This window comes from Larus michahellis, chromosome 4 (genome assembly GCF_964199755.1).
Source record: "Larus michahellis chromosome 4, bLarMic1.1, whole genome shotgun sequence".
NCBI lineage: Eukaryota > Metazoa > Chordata > Aves > Charadriiformes > Laridae > Larus > Larus michahellis.
In genome coordinates, this window is record NC_133899.1 from 18,032,278 (window position 1) to 18,050,304 (window position 18,027).

The window sequence follows — 18,027 nt, forward strand, 5'->3', positions numbered from 1 at the left end:
TACATATTTTCATACTAATACGTAGTTCAGAAGCCTTGCATGCACACAGTGACTATCACGTCATTTTAGTGCCAGACTATCAGTAATCAGAAGTTTCCTAATGACTCTCAAAAGCTTATCTCCTGTGCAGCAGTTCTGTGTATTTCTGTCACGTTCCAGCCTTTTGGTAAAACAGCAACTATTATTAGGTTTTAGCAACTAAAGATTTGCTTTCAGTAAATTTATTTTTTTTTAAATTAAAAGTGTTAGTGATTTGTAAGGCATGGAAATGTATTAACATTCATTGGTGCTTTCTCATTTCCCCTGATTGATATGTAGTAGGTTACTAAATTTTCAGTTAATCCCTTTGTTTTATATGAAGATAAAATATTTTGCATGATCCTTAATGGCATAATAATAGTCAAATGTATGCTATATGTAGATCCAGGTATTCAAAAGGAAAGTGATTGACAGACAATATGTTTAAAATCCCATAGCCCTGTGCCGCCTGACAGAGAATGTGCCGTATCACATGTGCCAGCCTGCACCTTTTTTATACAGGTGGGGCAAGAAATAAGAAAACTAACTTACTCAAATTACGGGGGACGCTGCATATGCTGTGCAGCATACTTCAAGCTGGATGTTGGACAGGAAATGGGGTTTGTAAAAAGTTCCATGGGATTTTTGAAGACCTTGGAACATGAGTTTTTTATTAGGCCAAATCTTTGGTCGTTTGGGGAACCATAAGTGAAAGCTGGTCTGGTATGCGCCATTGAGTAGAAATGCCTTAAAGTGACTCTGCATGATCACTGTGACTTTTAAACCTGGATACTCTTCTCAGAAAATTTGATTGTTTGCATTATTCCTTACCTGGGTTAAGGAGAAACAAAGAACCTAGGTACCTAGTTCTAAAATGGGGTTATGTTTCATTCCAGTTAGGTATCTTCATTTATGTGTGTGTGTGCCCTCTGGTGGTACAGCACAGCTATAAATCCAGGGAAATGGATGGCTCAATGGTAGGTATCCTGTCGCTACCGAGATCATGTTTAAGCAGCTTGATGGAACGCTGTAGGAGAAAAGGCAAGCATCTGTATGCTGAGTTACTTTAGGGTTATTTGTAGATCCATCTCCACCACCTGTCCTTCAAGTCAATAATGTCTAAATTAATCTTAGAAGCTCTTTTAGACACCCAAGTTAAGATTGATTTTGAATATCCTACAATGGTTTTGCAGTTCACATCCTGGTGCCCAGGATGCAAAAAGTATCAGTAATAGTCTTTGCCTGAATTTAGTCTCATCCGTACCCACCTTCTCCCCCTCTACTACTAGAGAGAGGAGTCAGGTCTTGAAAAAAGAACTAGTAATACATGAACTGATTCTTAGAAAGTCTCAGGTTGAAGAGAACTTCATGATTAAGGCTTAATGCTTGCGTGGATTTACCTGCAACTAAAAATTTTGAGGTTACTTCCCTCCTGAGATATGAAAATTGTAGGAGGGAAATAAGACACTTGTGCACAGAAAGTACAAGCAGCTTAGATGTTAAATTTAAAAGCTACTGTAAAAAAAAAAAAAAGTATTTCTACGAAAAAATATATATAGCAGTTAGTTTGTGGATGAAGACAAATAACAAACAGAAAAGCTATCATTTAATAGAAAGATGTGTCTGACAGGTAGGATGTGCGTTTTAGAAGGTATTGCTAACAATTATATAAAACCATGATGAATTCAAATATGGGACACAGTTATAGGATGCAGCATAACACACCTGATAATTGCTTCATTTCCATCACTGATTGCTGACTAGTGATTTAGAGTGCAGTGAGTTTGCTGCTGACATGCGTACAAGAGGCATGTATTAGCTAGTGAGAAGTGGATTATTTCAAATGTCATCTTCAGCCTCCTAAGAGTTGCTTGTTCCGTGTCTGATATCAAGTTGTTGGTTAGTGTATGTAAGGTGACAATCCCCAACGCTGAATGACCTTCCAGAGTGTGTACAGAATTGTTAGTCTCTTTCTTCATAAAATCACCTTTGCAGATTTTTTTTATACGATATGCATCTATCTGTTGTGATTATAGAAAACTTAATAAAAAAAAAAAAATCCTGTTCCCCAATAGCTACTAATGCACTAGATTTTGTTACCTTAACATTTTCCTTTCATTAATATTGATTAAACTGTAGAGGGTTTTGTTGCTGTTAATAGGGGGCACATTTTAAATTTTAGATCATTAACTTTTAAATAGATTTTAATTGTTAAATGTAACAAATTTATGCAGGTAAAGATTCAACTTCTTCAATTAATTTACATTTACACATTCAGAGATCTTTCGCTAAGGCTATTCTCATAAAACTTTAAGGGTCCCAGAAGGATCTCTCTAGACTTTTATTCTTTTCATTTTATCCCTGCTACTCTCTCCATATTATGTCTTTCAAATTGCTAGGCTTTTTTCCATGTGCTGTTTAATAAAATAACATTTCTCTTAGCCTTTTAGGCAGAGGTTTGTTTCAACTGATTTATATATAAAGAACCAAGTGAAATTAAGTGTGTGACTGAATTCTAAATTTGTTTTACAAGTTTGAGAATTGATCGTCTTCTCCATTATGCACACATGGGAAAAATAAGTATCTGCTTGTTTGATGTAACATGCAAATCAGTCAAAGAAACAATTCCTGGGAGTACTTTTGCATTCCCGCAGGTTTTGGAAGCCCAAATGTAAATAGGTAAAGTTAGTTTGGTATTTTATCTCATGCTCTAGAGGAAAACTCAGAAAGATGGTATTCTTATGTATTGCGTGATCTGTGTCTGGCATTTCTCATGGAAGTGTATTGTCTTGGATGTAGCCACTTTATATTTACACGGCATATGCATACATAGCATAAGTTTCTAACAGCTCAATAAAAAGTTACATGTTTTACTTTATCAAACTAATAAGTTAAGTTTGACTTGCATGATGTCAAGAGAAAACACAGCATAGAGCACGGACAAGAAAGACGGAGGTGAGGAACATCTCTGGCTCCTATGAACAAGTACAAGGATATGTCTTGCAATATTTAATTTCACAAAGAAAGGAGACATATTTCTTCATTTCTTTTGACACAGGCTGATCGGCTCATAATTGCATATGCACGCTCCCAAATAAATTATTAGTGAAGATTAAATGTAACACATTTTATGTTACCATACATTCATTGTGTGCCATGACGTACTTTTCTGAATTCCTTAACCCAACATGCAAAAGCAAGGACTCAAGGGATTGTGGAAGATGGATCAGTCATTTAGAGTTTTTTAAGTTGATAAGAAATTCACAAAGAGATGTCAAGGACACGATGCGAGTTTGACAGTGGGGTCAAATCAATAGACAGCAAAGGGTTTAATATGTTGGAAAGGAAAGTTAATAAACTCCCTGTGAAGGAACTGGTCATTTGAAGAGGTGAGTGAAGCAAGAACGGCTTGTGGGAGGAGAAGGACCTGCTGGAAGACATGTGGAAGGGAATATCAAATTAATCTTAAATGCTCAGACACAAACAGATTTCCAGGATTGCGAGCACAGCAAGATTAAGGGCAGTAAAGATGTAAAGAAAAATGGAAAAGGGAAAGGCTCTAAAAATTTTCAAGGACGGTATTAGTGTTTAGTAAAGTGATTTCTGTGGACAAAAGGTGGTCGAAGCTGAGATGATCAGAAAGGAAGGTGAGAGGAACTTGACACAATGGTAGTAAACTGACATTCAATGCTTACAGGAGGAATAAAAATAGAAGGAAAGATTGAAGAGGAAGTTGAGACCTAAAACACTGTTGGGTTTTTTTTCTCATCATAATAAGCATCAGTGTTTTGGGAGGGCTTTGCCAATAAGGAGTGAAAAGATGAGTGAGAGAAAAGAGAAGGGAAGATTTTGGGAAAAAGGGCTTGAACATGAAGGGGAAAGTTTAGTAGTTAGTTGACAGAAAATACAATCAAAAAGACACACTGCTGGAGTATACTGACCACTAAGGAACAAAAATGTATACATATCTTGAGGGTAGCTTGACTTGTTCTTGTGTTATGAAAGGCAGCTTGTGTCAGGAGGTGGAGTGCTTTTCTTGGTAGTGATTTATTCTTTCAGACAGTATTGATTTTAATTGTGTAGAAGGTATTACAAGAAAAAATGGTAGCTGCACTATGCTGGTGCTTACCCATTCATGGTTAACAGATTTCTGTCAGAACTGGTGGCTTCAGTTCTGGCAGCGTTCAGTAGCATACTTAGTGTTTGTGTGGGAGAGAAACTTGAAAGTGTGGTGAGTTGGTAACTGGAGAGAAAAAAAAAAATAGTTCTTCACCAGCTCCATTTCTTGACTTCCTGATAATTGTAGTCTTCTATATCCCCCCCTCAAATAAAAAGTTACGGAGCTATATAGAGGAAATAGAGCTGAGTTGGTAAGTGAAGTAAGTTGTCTCAAAGCATAAAAACAACAATTCAAAACAGAGACAAGAATGTAAAAATGTTTTCCTTCAGCATTTCAGTGAAGAATTTGCATTTCCATGTTTATGATCCTAAATCCATCCATCACCAAATGCACACATGATTTTAAGCCTTTGATTCTAAGACAGGAAAAGACAATCTGATTTCCAAGAAGGGAAAACTTGCGCATTAGAGAATTGTGTTAGTCTTGGGCTTCTGCTAATGTGAAAATAAGAATATTTACTGCTGAGGGATTGAGATCTACGCATAAAATATCTATGAAGGAAATAAATATTTTAAAGTGCAAACACTAAAGTTGTATTGGCACTTCAACATAGGGTCAGAGGCTGGTTCCTCCTTTAGAAGTGTCAGTTTTCTAATGTGTATTGCTGCGTACGCTGAACCTCTCATGATGAGGAAAATGGAAAAACCACACAGAATTCATTCTTTATTTCAAAAGATCACAAGATTTCTATAAACAGTAATATAGGTCTTCAGTATTATGTGAAAATGTAAGTTTTCAGAAAGATGATTTATTCTACCCAGACCGCACAGAACAGACCACCAGAATAACATCTGCCGGGCAAGTTAATTCATGTTTCTTTCAATGAAGATAATTTCTTTAAAAGAAAAAGCTGTGCTTCTGCAAGATAAACTTATCTTTTTTTCCAGTTGATCCATGTCTAATACCAAAACATGTAGAAATGTACTTCAGCCTGTACGTACTTAGACTTAGTGTACAGAGGAGAGGTGTGTGACGTGATGTATTTGGAAGCCGGGAGTTCCTGCACTCACTTGTCACCAGCTGGTTCTCCTCTTGGTTCTAGGTAGCATAAAGGGCGCAGAAGGAGTCCAAACCTTTGCTTCAAAACCTTCTTGCACCTAATGTTGGTGGTGTTGTTTGATATCTTTTTAAGATAGGCTACTACTAGGAGGACTTTCCAGTAGTCCTCTTTCCTTCTGATGTACAGTGGCAACAGGGAGTACGTGGATCAACTTCCCGGCTTTGCATATTCCCTCAAATTGGTTTGTGCCATAACAGTGGAATATGTTTTGGTTTCAGGGTCAGATTTTTGTACAGAATCAAAGTGTATATTATGTAATTGTCTGTAAATACAAAATCTTTTGTAGTGATATCCGAATAGATAAATGCAAGAGAAGACTATTACTAACATAGAGATGCAGGAATATAGATTTTAAGGACTCTAAATTTGAGTCCTGAGCTGAACACATCCTGAGTACCTGTAATTAAATGCTGAGCAAGCTGAACTTCTGTTGACCTGGCTGGGAACTCAAGTTGTTTCAAATGTATCTCCTATCACTTTAACAACCCTCGAGTTTCTGTTGCAAATTACATATGGTTTTGTGTAAGTGGGAAGGTTAAATAGCTTGTGCTCTTTACTTAGCTTGTTCTCCTGCCTTCAAACTGCTGGTGGATGAAACACATGTTCAGCTGTGCTACTCCTTAGAATTTGCTATAATTCAAGATTAAAATTCCAAGACAAATAATAAGAGGACAAGAGCTGTGGTTTATCAGGGAGTGGCCACCTCAAGTCAAACTGGAATCTGGTTAGATTGCTGCTGCTTGCGGTGTCAACAAAACAATCTCATAGAAAAAAAGTAATTCCTAGATGGAATTTGGATGTTTGTTGATATTCTTTTTAAGGAAATAATAACTTCAGACAGCATATACAAAACAAACTGTGTGAGTTGCGAAAACTGGTGCAACCAAATAAAATGAATATCTCAGGACAAGTGAAAATAACAGGAATTTGAGCACTTCAGTAAGTTCCTTGGTGCTAAAGAGCTGCTAGCTCTATCACTTTGTTGTGCCGAAGAGTCGTGTGTGTGTGATTGTCTTGTCTCTTTTTTTTTTTTTTTTTTTTTTTTTTTACAAAGCAGCAAGGGCACATCGTTCTTGCCCCATTGTGTTTGTAAAGAGGACAAAGTTGAATTCAAGTCAACCAGTAATAAGTGGTCTACTGGTACTGAAGGCATCAGTTTAACTTGAGTGTTTACATTGGCATTATTCTGAAAAAATATTCAATAATATCCTTAACTGTTTATTTAATATAAAAAATAGTTTGATAGAAAAAATTGAGATGCTTTTGCATGTTCATACAAAGCTCTGCTTATCAGCTTGATGAACCTTCATCAGTCATACGCAACGTAACAAGTAAACAGAAATGTAATAGCACACAAAGAACGGTCTCTAGCAAAGTGTAGATGTACACACAAGACCTACATAGTAGCTGCTTCATGACAATAGATATAAATTTTGCTATCAAAAGTCTGTACAATTAGCTTGGAAAGAGAAGCACTCAGAAGGTGAACTCTATAAAAACAAATACAAAGTATGAACAGACAAGGTAATTAAGAGAGAATTTATTGCCGATAAAAGTGTATGATTGCTTTTTGCCTAAAGTGGTACTTTAATAGAAGTCACAGCTATTTGCATGTAACGGAAATATATTAATACAAAATGTTACCACTGTCTTAAGTTCCTGAGAGTGTCAGTAGGAATATGGAATCCTGCATTTGCACTTCCTTTTCCTGACTATCTCACACTTAAATATGCCTTACCAGTGCAAGTCATCCTTTTGTATTTGTGTCCGGGCTTTGAAATTTTCACCCTTTCTGGTAAATATGTTTGAATGAAAATGAGATTTATTTTCCCTTCTTTATTGGCCTGGGAGGGTTGATTCTAGTCTTTCCACTGTACTCAACTATATTTTCATTAGCCCCCCAAATTTAGCTCTAGTGAACATGTGTTTGCACAGAAAGAAACAGAAATAAATATAGTATGTCTTCTGAAGACTGCAGTTCTCTGCTAAAAATGAAAAAAGCACACTCTGATTGCACTGTGAGGACATGATTTCTGAGTCCAGCTAGTTCAGACAGGTCTGCCTAAAACTATAATCAAGTTGATTGTATTGCATTGGTATTCTGATTTCCAATTTGGGATTTTGCTACATAATCTCCAGTAGAGTATGTCTAATCTTCATGAGACCCAAAGTCTTTGTATAAACTCCCTGAATTTTCCTGCATGTGTCTCTGCTAAACTGAGATGTGTCTTCTGGCTGAGTTGTAGAGACATTAAATTACTGAGTAAATCAATACAGCGCTGTTATGTCACTGTATCTTTTTCAAAGACCAGCTCAAATTTTGTATGCTGTAGCTTTGATCCCTTTCATTTAATTCTAAGTACACTTGTTATTATAGTAACTGTTGTTTGTATGTTATTTTAGCTTTTTACTTAAGTAGCTATTTAGCAATTTAAATGAAAATGTAATTAGGTTACATCTGTTTTACATGCATGTAATACCACGCAGATGTAAACTTATATTAAAGCCATATTTTCTTTTTGGCAAAAAGACATAGGAATAAAATTGTAGCAATCATGCACTACATCTTTTTTTTTCTTTTTTTTTTTCTTTAATAGCATACACAAGATGTATTCCAGTGTTTATGTTGTGATGGTAACAGCCCTTTCTATTTTTATGAGAGACAGCACAGGGAGCTAACTGGTATAGGCTTTTATTTTAGTTGTACAAGGTCAAGTACACTGTTACACTGGTGTAAATCCAAAGGAACTCCGTTGAAGTTAGTTAAAATTCCTTCCCAAACTCATCAGTTTCAATAACTGACTCTTTCCGGAGCAAAATTCCATTCTAAAGATCTCCACTGAAATAAAGAATCTTTCTGGGTTTACACCATTATGAATGACAGTGACATTTGGCTTTCAATAGCTTTATTTTAAAGAAAGACGAACTTCTTGCTGGACTGATCTTACAAAGCGCTGAGTGCCCTCAGCTATTGTTGACTTTGATAGGGGTTTTTTCTGTGCTCTGGAAAGAGAGATAAGAGGTATGGATTCAATTCCAGCTTTCCTTCTGTCTTTGTATAGGTACTTAGGGAAGGTACTCGATGTCTGTACTACTGGAATCGTAACACAGGATTTCTCCTGCCTTATTTGTCCTTTTCTTTTTTTTTGACTGTAGGCTCTCCATGGGTGATCACTACTCCTTGTTTATATGGTGTCTAGCACAGTATCAGGATTGTGAGCAGTGCCCATTGATACAGGTATAAGCAAGTCCTAAGTGAAATATATAAATGAATTGAGGTACCTGGCAGTTCCCTAAAGATGACTAGTATCTTCTAAGACTTTGGAATTTCTTTGGAGTAGCTAATTTGTCTATCAGTGGGCTAAAAATATTAAGGGTTAATATGTTTATTTGGTAGTGTAGCACACAACTCTGATAACGTAATGCCTTACAGCCTGCATTAATAAGGTAAGACTTCTTACTCATTTAGTTTTACTTGTATAAGCATAAGTTCAAAATAAACTATGGGTGTATTTTAGTAGATTTTTATTGTTTCAATATATATTTCTGTTCCATAACTCTACTTTTTTAAAGACATTTAAAAAAACTGTTGCATGTTTTTCTTCTTACTTTTTTCCTATGAACATTTAAGGCCCTGATTCTACAACTGTGAACATAAGCATATGAGACTATATGGAGACAATCAGAATATAAATTTAAATTTATTCCAGTTCCTTGTTATTAAATACTTTAGGGCTAAATCTTGCTTTTCTTAAGTGTGAATTTGGCCCAAATAAGGACTTTAAGATTGTCTCTGAGAAGTATCTATACAGGTAATTTAATGCAAAGATGATGGGAAGGCACAGAGAGTCAGTGTTATGGTATTGTTTCTCAGTTGTGTCCAACAGCTCTGCTACAGTTTACATTTGTTACAAGGTTTGTATTTCAGGAGTGTGTAACTTAATTATTCTGAATGATCCGTAATGACCCACTCAAAGCAATTTTCTCCGAATCCATAATTTATTTTTTTCCCCTCATTTGTTTAAATTAACTAAGACAGAGACTTATCCATGAAAAATCCACAATCCAAGTCTTGGTTACTAATTATTACTAAGCAGATTTGTAAATATTGAGAAATCTTAATATTTTTGTAAGCATCTAAAGTGTTTTAAACATCTGTTTTGTTATATTCACATATACTGTGAAACTCCAAGCTCTGTCATTTGATAGAATTTGTCTTTTGTTTTTGTGTTATCCTGGTCCGGTTAACTTTGCTGTATAAGGTACTCCAAATTGTCTTGGTTACTTTGCCAGAGAAATTGATGTATGCAGAAGTCTACTTCCCACACACTGAATTCAGTTGATTGGTTGGCTGTTAAGCAGGGTTATACATATGATGTGTACGTAGGATGGTGATATTAACAACATGGAAAGAAGAAACACAAAGGTTTTTTTTCTAAATATTATCAGGCAAGACTGAAAGCTGGGGTGCTGAACATATTTCCCCCTCCTCTTCCTTTCTGCGTGGAAATAATTTTTTTTCACTTTTGGGAAATCAGTGCCATTCTCCTTTCATGTGCACTGGGCTGTGAAGTACTCGCCCTCAAGTTGAGAAATGATTTATAGAGATACAGAGAAATATAAATATATAGAGAGATGTATATATACACATGTATAAAGATATATATAGAGATGCATATATACATATTTAAAACCTCTTGAGTTTTAAGGATTTTTGTGTGGCCCAAAGCCATATACTCGGTGCTTTAAGAACTGTCTTGGTTTCCAGGCTGCTTGTGCCAAGTTTACCTCAGCTGCCGCTGCCGAGTATAAGTCAGCTTTCTGCACCTCTCTCGGTATTCATGGATTGTGCGGGGAAGCTTTGCAGAGAATGATTCAGCGTTAACTTACGTGCCGACTGGCTGGCTGATTTATGATGGCTTTAGGTAGGAACATGCAATATACAGTGGATTCTTTCCATTTCTGTCTCCTGGACAGAGGTATCTCCATTTATTGCATGTAAAATGTAGCTGCCTGTGGCTGGCAAAGAAAGCTACCTCAGAGATGTGCTGCTGAGGCTTATATCTCCAAAGTACTTTGTCCTGGATCCACAGCTGGCCCGGCCCCGCTGCTCAAGTGTTCCTTCCTCTCCTGGCAGTGCGGTGGAACATGCTGTTCATTGTCCCTAACCTGCCCTTTTGTGCCAGTGTGATGTAATGCTCGTGGTAAATAAAGTCACTGTAGTTGAGTTATCATTCAACGTTATTGACGCCTCTAATTGACTAAGACAGATCTCTGATTATAAGTATTTTAATAGTTTAAAAATAGTATTACAAACTGAAGATACTGAATATATTTTAAATTCAAAATATTGTGTGGAGGGGGAGAACATAGCTACAAGATTAATAACAACTATTAAAGCACTTGATGTATCATGTAACATCTCTGCCTTTATGTTGTGGCAGCTTTCTTCACTGAAGAGGTAGATGAGTGTGTGTTATGACTGCCGGAGTGAGGAAAGAGCACTGAAACCTGGGCTCGGTATCAGATCATGTTTTGCTAACAGAACAAGATTGATTTATTGTGTTACATCAGGGTTAGATGGACCTAGTACTGCTTCACCACATGCTATTTCATTCCCTTGTCTACTAAGTATGCAAGTACAAACAGCTTTAACACAATTCTTTACCTAGAAACAAGCCTGAGGCTTCATCCAAATACTTTTAACATATGAAAATTGAGCTGCTTTGAACTTGTATGTTTTTGATAACTGCTTGGTATGCTTCCTGGAGGATCACCTGTAGGCTTTTCTTTCCAAATCCTAATCCCTTTGATTAAGTGCCAGGACAGATAGCTCTCATTGAATAACTCCAGTCTCATAATTCTTCCTTCATTCAGAGTTGAAAGGGAGCTGCTCAAGCTTCAATAGGTAAATCCTCAGATTTAGTTAAAGTAATTCAGACACTTAGAAACTGAAATTGTTTTGTTCTGAAACAGGGTTCAGATGGGCTACTGAACATTTACATACCACTTGCTGCCAGAAGCTGTAGGATGAAAAAACAAAACAAATTTTTTAGCAAGAAGGATTAAGAGTAGGAAAACTTTGAGAACCAGACATTAAAAGACAACCTGGCATGGAAATTTAGACCCAGAAATAGGAACATAGTTACTTTGCTCTTGTTTTCTTTTTCTGCAAGATCAGACTGTGGTGCTGGGCTAAACATTCCATTCCTTCCTTAGCCCTTCTTCTGGTTAATAACTACGAAAATAGGGAGTAAGCGGGGGGCAGGGGAGAAACTTATTCTTTTTATCTTTACAAGTATGCCTGCTGGGAACAAACCTGAGCCACTTCAGGATTCTTCTATTTAAAAGTCTTTGTGGCAGGAGAGTATGACGGGGAATTAGAAATAAACCTGTTAGCTGCTGATGTCTTGGGGTAATAGAGATATCTATTTCATATACATTTTTGCGCACGTCATATCGCATATGAGCATAATGAAGCAGTTTTCTCTGTGGAGGACTTATTCTTATTTCCTAAGTGAACAGTATTTCCACATGAATAATTTGTCTGGGCTAATTCTCGTGCAACCAGAAATAGAGCAGAACAGTTAGAGAAACTACACTCAGTTCATGTGACACAGATTTTCATAGCTCCTTCAGCCTGAAAATTTGTTCTCTTTAGTAAAATGCAACCTGCTGAAATAGTACATCAAACTGAGTATTGTAGCACAGTACTAAAGAACTGGCCCGTTCTGTGAACAAGAAGTGGTGCTTCCATGGCCATACCCACAGGTTCTAGTTAGACTTGGGCAAAAACCATTGGGTGACTGTCCACCTTGCCAGCAGCAGACTTTCCTTCAAGTCTCTTTACATTTTTGCTACCTGATTGTTCCAAAATATTCACGTATGCTTAATCTTGTAGAAAAACTTCTTTTCTGTTACCCTTCCTGTCTCCCTTATTTGTTCTTGCCGTGGTAGGCAATCGTGTTGTTTCCGCAGCTCTTTGGCTGGTAAACCATGCTAGCCATTTGAAGACGTGGCTTTACCGTTAAAACAAACCACTTTTGGAATTAATTATAAACCTCAACAACTACAAGAGCAGATTAAAAATTAGGAAATATAGAAAGAAAGCCAGCCCCTTGAGTCTGTACAAGTGAGAACAGTAGTTCTGACTGTTCAGATTACTTTCTACTGTGACAATAAAGTTTAAGTTGATTATTTTTTTTTTCTTTTAAGACAACTGTTTTTTCAAACCACATTCTCTATGTCAAGAAACTTGTAATTGTGTTGTAGCTCAGGTACATCAATACAATTAAATTTGGAAATAAAATGGAATGGTATCCGCCTGCAACTAATAAGCAAAACCAAGTAGGCATCATGGCATTAATGAGCTAGAATTTTTAAGGATACAAGTGCTAATTTCTTTGATCTATAAAATATTGATATATGTTAAATGATTAGGATTTCAGTCTTGAAAACTTGCTGCAAAGAGCGTAGCAACACCTACTGTCTTGAAGCAGCACTAACCCAGCATTACATACAGACGAGGTCATCTCTGTCTAATATCGTGAGGTCTTATAAGTTCTTAGCTCTAACTTAATATTTAATTCCTTAACTATTTGATAAATGAATCCAGTAGGTCTTTGAATTATTATTAGGGCAATCACAACTTGAGGGTTCTGGTTAATAAGATAATAGCAAAAGTAGTTTGGTTAAATAAACTTTGAAGCAGAAAGCCTGAAGGCCTCTTGTTATTACCTCATTAACAAGAAATGCCATTGAGTTATTATTATTATTATCCCGTAATGGTTCTCCTTCTTATCACTCTTGCATTCTGATCAGTGAGGATATTTAATGAAATAGCAATAAATTTTAAGAAATTACACGTACCCAAGCAAGACTATAAACTAAAAATGAAAACAGAGAGATTTAAAATTTGAACATACCCTTTTGAAATGGAGAAAGATTCTGCGTGTTCTTACGACAAAGCTTTGGAATGAAAGCAAAAGTTTATGACACGTTTTATTACACCTGTAAATCTGAAAGCTTAGCTATAGTTTTTAATTTTTATTTTGCCTCTATAACTATTTTTATACCCTTTTTATAGTTGAATGGTCCAAGGTTTAAAATAAGTTCTGCTGGGAGTCCATGCCCCATTAGTCTTCTATAATAAAATGTGAACCTGGCTAAAATAAAACATGATGCCTTAAGAGCAATTAAGAATGGTCTTTTGTAGATAACTGTAACATGAAATACAATCACTGTTTTTATTAATGGATTTGGAAAAAGGAGCTCAATGATTTATAGCAGAAGAGTGGGTTATTTTACATTTTTATTTCTTTTATTTTATATCTCACTCTTCAAAAAACCTTTTAAGACCCCTGAAATAATCAAATTCTATGTTCCAAATGTTTATCATGTTAACGTGAACCTTGGTATCTGTTTTATTTAGGTAGTGCTATGATGTCAGCTAAGAAGGTGTCCTTTTTTTGCCGTTACTCCAATCCAAAACCAGTGTTATTTTTGAAAGAAAATCTTGTTGAATGTTTTATAAGAGTGATAAAATGTAAAAGCTGTGCTTTGTACTTTATAATGGCAGGATTTGTAGGACACCGACATAATCTACTGGGCGTTGTCTGATCGCAAAGCATAGGTTCTCATTAACACATAGTTTCCTAAAAACTATAAACACAGTCGACAGATGTTTCTCTAATAGTATAATAATAGTTTCTTTGTGATTATTAGATAAAGCTTCTAATAACTCGAAGTCTTGAAGATCGGTGTTTAATATGGCTGGAAACGAAATCTACGCTGTTAAACTTGGAGAGGATATAGTTCTTATGTTTGAAACATTTAGAAAGACTTCCACGACAGCTCTCTCCTATTTGGATTTTAATTGCACTTAATATGCTGCTTGCAAGCAAAAAGTGTAAATTTGGTGTCATTGTGAATGAGGGGAGTTCGGGGAAGTGAATGGAAAGGCTAAAATGGCCAATATCTTTTCTCATCTCCTTGAGACTGTAAACGCTGTGAGTACTATGTGGGGTCTGGCCTCCTTTGGAGGCCCTGCTTTTCCAAAAGCCCTGGAACCACCTTCCGGGTTTCTGTGAACAAGTCGATTGGCTGGAGGGGTATTATACCCGTGCCATTTACATCTCCGTATCTGTCTGGGGGGGCTTGGAAAATCTCAAGGCAGCACAATCTTGATTACACAAATCGAGAAGCACATTTTCTAGACTTTGTACTAGTATACTTAAATCTCAAATAAGAAATTGATTAGTGTGTGTTGGTAAGTGTGAGAAAATGTTTGAATAAAGGTAGCTCACTGTTTTTCCACAGCAGAGCTGTGTATAGCTTGAAAAGCCATATACAGAGAAGGGCCACAGCAATATTCCACGCTAGGTAATTGCTGGCATTTAGCACCTGCAGGGTCAAGGTAGACAGAACGGTGCCTGGTAAATGACAAGAGTTTACATTCCTCTAGACTAGGTAGGTGGGGAAGCTTGAACTCTAACTGATAAAACTGAACATTTTTATCATTAAATGAACTGAACATTTGGAAAAGCAATCAAAATAATTGGTTACGTTTGTCTTAAACTATATTTATATAGTGTTTATCCACATATATGTGTGGGTGTGTATGTATTTCTATGTATCTAAGGGGGAAGGGATATTTCCGTGTAGAAGAGGCTCTTTATGCTTCTGAAGGGTGGTGTGGGTACTGTCACTGGCCTCATTTTGCTTTTTGTTTCACCTGCCATGAGAAATAGCAAGTTCTAAAAGAAGTTTCTTCTACAGGAAATACTGTTTCCACAACTGTGTGCAAATAATAAAAATCAGTAGCCTAATGTTTCTGCACTTCCAATAAAGTGTAGTTGCAAATGAAACAATTGATTTGATTTGTAAGCACATTTGCAATTGTTTTGACAGCCTTCTAGTTTACACCACAAATTTTGCGGTAGCAATGAATTCTGGGGTTAAACTTTCTGGCCCAAAACCCAGGGGTGGTCTTAGCTATCTTTGAGCACTTGGCCCTAAGTAGTATTTGGTAGAGAGAAATAATAGCTGACACATACTGTGCTAGTAATATCCTCTGCCTGCTGTAACCCAATCCTTCCCTAGCCATCGCAGTGTCCTGTGCTGGAATGTGCTGGCTGGCAGGCCACAGCAGGCAGTTAGCCACCTTGGATTCCATCCCTGTGACTTTTGGTCCCCGGGGACTGGGCTCCGTGTTCAGTCCTTGCTGCTGTTGGCATAGGCCCTCGAGTCCGTCGTAGTTCTGGTCGTTCTTCAAGATAAGATCTAAAATCTTCCTTTTGGAAATGTGTATGGTTGCCGTAGGCATAAGAATTCAGCCTTCCTTTAAAATCAGTAGCATATCAGAATCGCTACCTGTGTCTTTCAGAAAACATTACATGGATTTATCCGGAGATTCATAGCCTAGAGAATGAGAAGCTAGGACATGGATTTCCTTAACTTAGCCTGCTTCAGAAAGGTAGCAAAGTCAAGAAGTTTCAAAGCTCTGTGGGGGAATCTAGTTTGTAGATTCTCTTTATCAATGGTAGGATTTGTGCTCTGAACTCATCTAGTACAGCTCCAAAGTGTACCTAACAGGGCTGAAGGGTAAAGTAGCCTGAGGAAAATAGACTGTATTGAGAGACCCAGCAATTCACCTGCACAAATCCATATACCCTAAATCCACCACCAGAAGAGACAAATGAAAATCAGAATGGCTAAAAGGTATTCTCCAAACCTCCAGAACTGACTTCCTGCTGTCTGGAATAGTTCTGTAGAACAAAGGGGTTGTCATATAGGGCTGCATGATCTGGTGTGTTTGGCGATCAAGAACTCAGTTCTGTCTCTAGCAAACCTAGATATAATGGCATTAGTCTAGATGCTATACACAGAATGATCCCTACCGAATACACACAATGACAGAAAATTTAAAGAAAAACGTTCATTTTGGCATCATACTACAGGAGTATGAATTTACTATGTTATTGGTTTACAGAAGTTGTTTGTTAGATATTTTTCTTCTCTCTGTATGGTTCTGAAAATAGTCATTAAAATGGATTATAATTGTCACTTTGCTACAGCACTTGATCTTGTATGAAGTTAATATTTTTACTCAGCTTTCACTGCTGGTATCAACATGGCCAGTTTCCAAGGGTTTGCTCATGGTTTACTCTATGCTGTGAAAGTGTACTTTAATGTGATGTTTCTCTTACTGAAACTGTCAACACAGTTGGGAGATCTGCATGATAATTTAATTATCACTGTTTTTTTCACATTAAGGCAATTAAAAGCAACTTGCAGAACAAGTTGAACAGTTAACTGTGCTCATACAGGCTAAAAAGAACTCTCAGAGACAAATAGCTCATGTCAGAGACGGGAGTGGCGGTGGTTGAAGGAGTGTGTGATTACTGGTCATCACAGAAAAATTGTTCTTTTTCTGTTTTTTCCTTTTTGCTAGTATAGTTATTAAGTAGTTTTATAAATGCAATAATTAGTCTTTTTTAGCTTTTGGAACTTTAAAACACTTCGTGCTTTCTTGAAGGACAGTATGCGGTGGAAACATGGTGGGTTGTATTAAACAGAATGGATGCTCTGGTGTCGTCTTAGTCGTGTTGACTTGAGAGTGAATAATGATGAGATTTAAGATACACAAACCCATTCGGGGCCTTTGCTGGAGAATTTGTGATGCTGCACTTCCCCGTGTAGTTTGTTCCCTCTCCCTGGCTCCTGCTCAGCCTTTTATCTTAAAAACAGGCAATATGTCAGTAGCCCTATATTTTAGTCTTTATTGGAGCTTGCCATTTTTATTCATATTTTGCATCATTTCAGTTTCCTACTATGAAGAAATATGAGGCCACATTGATGGCTGTGAGAACTTTGCTATTAACTACAGCAGACCCAGGAATTTGATAGAGATTTTGCTTATTTCAGGTGCAGAGCCACAAATAGTGTCTAGGATTGTAGAAAGCGTATATGTCACAATTCTGAGGAAGTGGCCTAATAATCTTATGGAAAATTGGATGCAGGCTAGGGATTAATTCTGTAGAAATAGATAATGGTACTGCTATGGTTTAGACTTGAATTCTAGACGCTTGGTGTCATTGACAAATTGTCAACAAAATCTGTAATCACTGCCATGCATTCTTGGCATTTCTGTTGGCATTTATATTCTTTGTATATATTTTATCTGTGATGTGTAAGCACTTATAGTATCCTAGAATTATTTTTTTAGGGCAACAAAACAAAATGGATGAGCATAGGAAGAAATAATGGTACTATCCGGAAGGAATTAATATATTTGTGTACTCATTGGTTATAGTTATTATGAGATGTTAGAAGACATTTCTGTACTGAAAAGTAATTTTTTTATCGTCCTTATAAACAGACAATAGGTAAGTAAAGCTTAGTTTGACTATGATTTATAGGGCTCATCATTGATGCTCATCACTCATGCACAGTAACTCATGCTTTCAGCTCCCTCTTTATGTGCAATAGATGTTCAATTAATACCATGCTAATTTGCACATCTTCAGCAGCTTTATCTTCAGCCTACTGTATTACAGCCCTCAACTCTATATACAACTGTTGGTGGGATGCATAGGATGCATACTGTTTTAAATATTTGCAAGTATAGAGTATTAGGGAGCAAAGCTGAATAATTAAAATTCTTATGTTAAAATGGTTCATAAGGGAACTATAGTTTCATATAGAAAACCGAAAATACACATTTTTGTATCCAGTTAGTTGTTGAGTGTAAGTAGCACCAAAATAATTT

General features: G+C 36.6%; 1 protein-coding gene across 5 annotated transcripts in view; it reads left to right on the plus strand.

Moving 5' to 3' along the window:
• Nucleotides 1-18,027, plus strand: part of FTO (FTO alpha-ketoglutarate dependent dioxygenase) — a 251,599-nt gene that overhangs the window by 148,512 nt on the left and 85,060 nt on the right. The window contains exons 9-10 of one of the 5 annotated variants that reach the window (XM_074583149.1): nucleotides 8,415-8,496; nucleotides 10,027-10,155. The exons of the other annotated variants lie outside the window; for them this stretch is intronic. Of the exons in view, the coding sequence (XP_074439250.1) occupies nucleotides 8,415-8,496; nucleotides 10,027-10,143 (199 nt within the window). The 3' untranslated portion in view covers nucleotides 10,144-10,155. Of the gene's footprint in view, nucleotides 1-8,414; nucleotides 8,497-10,026; nucleotides 10,156-18,027 lie in introns of those variants that run through there. 5 annotated transcript variants of the gene reach the window in all.